At 39.1% G+C, this 7,989-nt stretch overlaps 1 protein-coding gene across 1 annotated transcript; it reads left to right on the forward strand.

Moving 5' to 3' along the window:
• The first annotated feature begins 5,746 nt into the window (after positions 1-5,746).
• Positions 5,747-6,682, forward strand: LOC140523375 (olfactory receptor 4D6-like). Its single transcript, XM_072638285.1, has one exon. The coding sequence runs from the start codon at positions 5,747-5,749 to the stop codon at positions 6,680-6,682; it is 936 nt and encodes a 311-aa protein (XP_072494386.1).
• The last annotated feature ends 1,307 nt before the right edge of the window (positions 6,683-7,989 follow it).

Here is a 7,989-nt window from a genome sequence, read left to right on the forward strand (position 1 = left end):
GAGGCTGGAAAACACATTAGCTAATTAGAAAACAGACTTTGGATATCTTCCAGTAGTGTGTGTGTGTGTGTGTGTGTGTGTGTGTGACATTTTAATGACTCTCCGTGCTTTTGTACTACTACCTGTAACAAGACAAAACTCCATATCCTTCCCAAGGTCCAATAATGTCACCTACCCTACTACTTATACCAAAGAATTGTGTACCTGGGAGTAGAATAGGTTGTGATAAAGCCGAGGTGGAGCACATCATACCCGGAAAGATGGGGGTCCTGGAGACACCACCACAGTGATGTGGAGGTAGGTCAGGGAGTGGTCTGGAAGTATTGAAACCCTATCCTTAGCTGAAGGCTCAGAGCTTCCAGTATTAATATTCTCAGAAGGACTCCATTGCTTTTTAATATTTTTAAAAAATTATAAATGCTGTTTTCTACATCCTTCTTATAAAATCTTCTGATCTCTCATCATGACTGAAATTGACCACGCTCTCTGAAAAGCAATGGCTGCTGAAGACAATCTCTGGCAACGTCTACCAACCTGGAAAGCTGAACAATAGAATGGGTGTTCAAAGACCTCCCCGACTCTAGATGGAGAAGTTCACTACCAGCAAGTAGCCTAGATTGATCATTTCATGATCCCAGTATATTTGGTCCCTAGCAGGCACTTCACAAATGCTTGTTTCAATTATTGGTTATTTTGATGTACTTGGTTGGCTTATATTATTAATTTGCTTTGATTCATTTTGTTGATTGACTGGTTGATGCAATCATCTGCTTAGTAATAGAAAGGGTGGAATCTGATGTCCCTGCATCAGTTCAGAATACCCATACTAATGAAATCAAAAATTCCTAAAAGGGAAGTTGTTTTCTACTTGGTGCTCTATGATCTCATATGGCAAAAGGATAATCAATGATTGTTATAGGATCCTAAATTTAGAACTAGAAGGGATCATTTGGTTCTTTTTTCCCCCAAAATATAATCCTATTATGTTTTATTTCTTTTCAAAGATTTATTAATGCCCTTTATCAATAATATATTAGTCATTTATTGATATCCACCCTACACAAACGAATTTTCTCTTGTAACAAATGAAAACAACTAAACAAGAACAGTCCTGTGCTGCCACCAAGTCTGACATCACATCCTGAGCCCCACCTATCTACTAGGAGTGCAGAGGATGCTTTATCATCTGTTCTCCAGGATCAAATTAGACATTGTCATTAATGAGTCTGCCTGCGTTTTGGTGATTTTTTTCGTTATAACCGTTGTTGTATGGGTTGCTTTCCTGGTTCCTTCCTCATTTTATAGAGAGAAAGGAAAGGGAAACCCAGAAAGATGAAGTACCTCCCAAAGTCACATAAATAGTGACTGTCATGACTAGAACCTACATTTCCTGCCTTCCTTTCTTCTTTTTAATTGAATTTTCAAATGGATTTATTGAGAGCCCAGGTTTACACAGCGGGGGATTTGAGGCAGTATGACCCTGGAAATATGACCCAATTCTCTTTTTCCTCTGCTTTCCTTATATTTTCCAGGAAACTGATCCTGGTGACTCTAGGCTCTGTCTTCATGTTGCCATTCTAATCTCCTTCTCTGGTTCAGGATTCCCCATATGGAAATTAACCAATGATAACTATCCCCCCACTCCCATCCAGAAACACAAATATACTCTATGTCATTCTTATCATGGGGACACCAGCTGCCTTGAGCCCACAATGAATGCCTAGGATATTACACTATCACTCTACTCCTCAGAATAGCCAGAAAAATTATAATAATATTAATCACAATAATTAAGGTTTCTAAAGTAATAGGTTATGTTTATAAAATGCTTCAAAGTTGCAGATTACTTTACATACCAAATTTTATATGGATCTTTCCAACAATCCTCTAAGGTGGTATTATGATTATCATCATCCCTTTTTCATATGTGAAAAAAAAAATGATTGTCAAAGGGCTGATTTGTCAAGCTTACGTAGCCCCTGAGTATCTGAGGTGGTATTTGAGCCCAAGTCTTCATTGTTCCACGTCCAGCGCTCTATCCACTCTGCCACAATACTTCTCAATAGGAGCTGAATGTTTACAAAGCATGTTTCTAGTGATACAGAGAACATTGTGTTGAATAATGTAAAAGAACTTGTATGGTTGAGATTGTGCTGAAAGTGGAAGCTAAAAAAAGCCAAGCTTCTATTCAACCTCTGATGTTTGCCAGCTGTGTGGCCACAGATGAGTCACCTAACTTCTCTCCATGTGTTTTCTTATCTTTGAAATAGGACTCTTGGCACCTGAACTACCAATTTCACAGGGTTGTTGTCATACTCAAACTACGTAATGAATAATAAAGTGCTTGGCAACCATTAAAGCATGCAAATGTCCATTATGATTATCGCTAACATTGGACTTTTGCTATAAAGCTATAAAAGCATTGTGGTACAATGAATAGAACTGAGTTTTGAGTCAAGAGGACTGAGTTCAAATCCTACCCTGAACATTTACTTAGTTGTGTGCTTCTCAAAGCTTACAGTACTATATAAATGTTAGTTATTATTATAGGCAGCTAGTTGGCACAGTAGATTGAGTGCCTGACCTGGAGTCAAGAAGGCTTGTCTTCCTGAATTCAAATCCAGCCTCACACACTTACTAGCTGCGTGACCCTGGGCAAGTCACTTCACCCTGTTTGCCTCAGTTTTTTCATCTGTAAAACGAGCTGGAGAAGGAAACTCCACTCCAGGAACTTTCCCAAGAAAATCCTCAAATGGCGTCACAAAGAGTCAGACATGACTGAAACAACAAATCATTATTTTCTTTTCTCTCCATATCTTTGCTGTTTGGTCTGAAAAACTCTATTCATTATAAATAATTATTTTGATTATAGTAATCATGTGGATTTATGTAATCAGTGGGAAGAGCCTTGACTTCGTGATTAAACAACTTACCTGGATTCAAATCCTGGTGCCCATCACTATCTGTGGGACACTAGACAATTCAGGCGAACATGTATTTATTATGCTAACTCACATCCCTTCTCTGAGCTTCAGTTTCCTCATCCAAGAAAGACTCAGAAAGACAGACAGAGACAGAGAGACAGAAAGTAGGGAGGGAAGAGAGAGAGGAATAGGGAGAGGGAGAGGGATCTTCATCATAGGCACTTGGTTAAATCTAGGGCTTTCCATCCAGAGGTTCCCTTTGTCCCTCCCTCATCTCATGGTCCACTTGCTGGCAATTAATTGTTTTCACAATTAAAATAAAAGTACAATTAAAAACAGCTGATGTTTATCTGGAGATGAAATCCATTGTAAAATACAGTCATAAAATAAAATTTAAGAGTAAGTGACAGCAGTTCACTAGATGAAGATGAGGCAGGATGGGAGAGGAAGCAGAGAGGAGATAAATTCTCCTAGTCACAGTTTGGAAGGAAATTGTGCCCAGGTAGTTCTCTTGAGTGACTCAAGTGGTCAAGTCAGGCTCCAACTGCAGTCTACCCTTAGCCTGGCAACCCTTCTCCCAGTTCCCAGGATTGCTCAGGGTCACATAGCTTCCACCTTTATTAGTTCTTTCCAGCTGGGAAAAATATACTTCCTGTTAACCTCCTAGCCAATAAAAGGCTACCTTAGGAAGGACATTGTGAAGCTGTACAGAAAATTGAGGACAACCAGAGTGAGAAATGACCTCAACTTCATGCTTTGTAAGTTTCCATGAAAAAACAGGGTCTATTGAGCATGAATAAGAGAAGATCGTCAAAGGCATGGAGCATAGAGATGCCACATAGACAAAAATTTTCAGGTTCAATATGAGGAAGAACTTTTTAATAATTTATATAAAGGCAAATTCAGGGAAAATTTATAAGCACCTACTACGTACCAGGTAATGTGCTAAGTACTAGGGATGCAAAGAAAGACAATAATAGTTCTTGCCTTCAAAAAGCTCACAATCTAATGGAAAAGACTACATGCACACAACTATACAGAAACAGGATTAGATAGATAGATAGGTAGATAGATAGATAGATAGATAGATAGATAGATAGATAGATAGATAGATAGATAGATAGATAGATAGATAGATAGATAGATAGATAGATAGATAGATAGATGGATAGATGGATGGATGGATGGATGGATGGATGGATGGATGGATGGATGGATGGATGGATGGATAGAGCTATATATAGATAAATTAGAAATAATCAATGAAAGGAGGGCACTAGAATTAAGGGGGACTTAATTCTAGGTGGCACAGTAGATAGGGTTCTGGGCCAGGAGGCAGGAAGACTCATCTTCCTGAGTTCAAATCTAACTCAGACTGGTGAATTATTTAACACTGTTTATCTCAGTCTCCTTATCTGTAAAATGAGCTGGAGAAGAAAATGGCAAATCACTCCAGTATCTTTGCCAAGAAAACCCCACATGGGGTCATGAAGAGTTGGACACAACCAGAATGACTAAACAAAAACAAGGAAAGGCTCTTTGTAGAAGGTGGAATTTTACCTGAGACTTTAAGGAAGGCAGGGAAACCAGGAGGTGGAGATATGGAAGGAGAAAGTTTTAGGCTTGAGGACAATCAGTGGAAACAGCCAGATTTGGTAGAGTCTTATGCAAGGAACAGCAAGAAGGTGGATATCATTGGATTGTAGAATATGTGCAATGAGGTGCCTTGGGAGGAAATGGATTCCCGCTAAAGTTCCCTCATTTCATAAGTCATTACTTGTGCAGAATGAACTGAAGACCCTAGAAGTCTTCAAGCAGAGGCTAGGTGGTCACTTACTCATTATGACATAGTGGAAATGTGTTTTTCAGGTATAAATTGGACTTGAACTCTGAGGTCTCTTCTAACTGAAATTCTGTGCTTCTAAATGAGTCCAATCCTTTGCTTCTTTGAGGAAAGAGGTGAAACTTGGAATGTCTAAAAGCTGGTTTTTCCACGTTCCTCCTCTTACTGTAACTTCATTGTGATTTCATTGATGGGGTGTGGTGCTTCTCTCCTTAGCATGGATAGTCTTCCTTACTTTACCTTAAGAAACATTTTCCTTATTTATTGTTACCAAAATAATGTAGCATTTTATAGTTAGACCTCTGGTAATTTCCCTCTCTGAACTCAGGATGCTCCTCAAAGAGCAGACATATATATAGTCTGTAACTTGAAGCCTTTTCAGCTTGGTACAACAGTGCACAACTGGTACAGCCTTCAGAAAGCAAGGATTGTGTGCCTGGAAACCACAGCAGATCATTAGGGAAGGATAACAGTGGGCAATTCTCATACAGGTGGAGGTCATTCCCAGATCCTCATCCACAGGCTTTAGTCTTTTATTTGGCCTTTGGAAATTCCCTGTGTCTGTGAACATTCCATCCCCAAAAGGTGATACAAAGAAGTATGTGTATGGAAGCTGAATGAGTAGCATTATTAAAGTGTGTTGCATAGAAAGTCTCAGATATGTTCCCTGAAAAGAAAGATTTACCATAGTTAGGGAAAGCTTATATCCCACATTTTCCCAGAAGACACAGAATGAAGGCACAATCTACCTAAACGACAAGATTCTCGCTATTATCCAAACCCCATCATGGCAGTAGGGAGACAATTGGCAGGTTTAGAGCAAATCTAAGGGATGAATCAGCCCCAGAATTTTTTTTCCTGAGCAGCCAACATATTTTGGCACTGCAGAGAATCCCATTAAAAACCCCCCAAAAATGTATAATTTTCTAATTCTTCTTTAGCTCCTCCTAAGGTGGCCCTAAAGAGAAGTTTCTACACCATGGACTTAGAAAACTATACTGGAGTGACAGAGTTTGTCTTCTTGGAACTTACACAGTTTCAGGAGCTGGAAACTTTCTTGTTTGTGGCATTCCTTGCTGTATACATAACGATGGTACTGGGCAATGTACTCATTGTGGTCACTGTCACCTTTGAGTCTTGCCTTCACACACCCATGTACTTCCTCCTCCGGAACAAGTCCATATTGGATATTGTCTTCTCCTCTATTACAGTCCCTAAGTTTTTGGTGGACCTCCTATCAGAGAGAAAAGCCATCTCTTACAATGGGTGCATAGCCCAGATATTTTTCTTCCATTTTGCCGGTGGGGCAGACATTTTTTTCCTTTCGGTTATGGCTTACGACCGATATCTTGCAATCTCCAAACCCTTGCACTATGTCTCCATCATGAGAAAGGAAGTATGGCTTGGATTGATTTTGGCTTCATGGGTAGGGGGTGGTTTGCATTCACTTGTCCAGATCATTCTAATCCTCCCCCTCCACTTCTGTGGCCCCAATGTCCTGGATGCTTTTTACTGTGATGTCCCCCAGGTGGTAAAGCTTGCTTGCTCAGATACTTTTGCCCTTGAATTGTTGTTAATCTCCAACAATGGCCTGGTGACCTTACTGTGGTTCCTACTGCTTTTGGGGTCCTACACAGCTATCTTGGTGATGCTCAGATCACAAACAGGGGAAGGGAGAACCAAAGTCCTATCCACCTGTACCTCCCACATCATAGTGGTGACACTACACTTTGTACCTTGTGTTTACATCTATTGTAGGCCCTTTACCACCCTGCCCATGGATACAGCTGTGTCCATCAACAATACTCTCATCACCCCCACGCTGAACCCCATTATCTACACCCTGAGGAACCAAGAAATGAAGTTGGCCATGAGGAAATTGAAAAAACGACTTGTGTCTGCTGAAAGTAATTAAATCATGGTGAGAGATTCAGAGCCAGACTGAGAAAACAAAAAAAAATCATTCATGCATTCACTTTGTAAATAACCACTTATTAAGCACCTACTATTCAATTTTAACTGAAACATACTTAATTTCCTCAAACTGCTATTTTGAGACCAGGGCACCTAGTTCCCACTATTACTCATACATTAGCCTTTTAGTATTCAAACCTCCCAGAGAATGGGAAAGAAATGAAGAAGGAAAAGTGATAAAAATCTTAATTGGTTAACTGGACTGCTTGTTGGGGTCTCTATTGAAAAATATTATGTAGGAGAAGACAAGCAGAGAGTATCACCCAGGAGTGATTGTCATGTAATCTCAACATGCTGTTTTCCACTGTAGAAGATAAACTCCTTAAGGGAAGGAATTGCTTTATTTTTGTCTTTGTATCCTCAGTGCCTAGCACAGTGCTTGGCATACAATAGGTACTTGATAAATGCATCCTGATTGTTGATTAATTGGTTATTTATTTCATTTTAACATTCAAAAATATTCATTTCTAGCATCTGTCTTACCATATACAATCAAGAGGTAACTAAAAGCATTTATATTCATGCAGGTTTCAGTATATCAAAAATTGTATGACTTCACTTTGCTAGGACTTCACCATGATAGTAATGAAGATTGTAACCCTTCTATGCCTTAGTAGATGGATAAATAAAATATATTCAAAAAATATATATTCAACAAAAAGTACTCACTACCTACCTGGATAATCTTCTGACATTGTGTGTTTCCAAACTTTGTTATCGTTGTTCAGTCACACCTGACTCTTTGTGACTCTGTGGATCAACCTGTCCATGGGGTTTTCTTGGCAAAGATACTGAAGTGGTTTGCCATTTCCTTTTCAGGTTTTATTCAGGCAGGAGTTAATTGACTTGTCCAAGGTAACATAGCTAATAGGTATTGAGGTCAGATTTAATCTCAGATTTTCCTGACTCCAAGACCAATACTTTATTCATTGTGACACTTGACTGCACCCATCTTCAAACTTAGCTAGGTTGATCTTCAGGTGGCAATCCTCTACTGGACACATACTCAAAGCCTTTCTAATTTGGTCCAACCTGCCAGACCTTGTACTTCATTGGTATAGCCTTTGAGAACCCATAGTCTTCTCTAGTCACAGTAGAAGGAAGAACTTTAATGGAAGATATAGATGACATATGAGTAAACAGCATACAATTCATTTCCCTGAACTCTGCTAATTCTTATTTTAGTCTAATATTAAAAATATCTGTTAATATTCAAATTCAAATCTATAATGTTTTACCAAAGGTTAT

This window comes from Notamacropus eugenii, chromosome 2 (assembly GCF_028372415.1).
Source record: "Notamacropus eugenii isolate mMacEug1 chromosome 2, mMacEug1.pri_v2, whole genome shotgun sequence".
In the NCBI taxonomy this organism is placed as follows: domain Eukaryota; kingdom Metazoa; phylum Chordata; class Mammalia; order Diprotodontia; family Macropodidae; genus Notamacropus; species Notamacropus eugenii.

What these genes read in the sequence shown, in the direction of transcription:
- LOC140523375 (XM_072638285.1), top strand. Translation starts at nt 5,747, where the DNA reads ATGGACTTAGAAAACTATACTGGAGTGACAGAGTTTGTCTTCTTGGAA.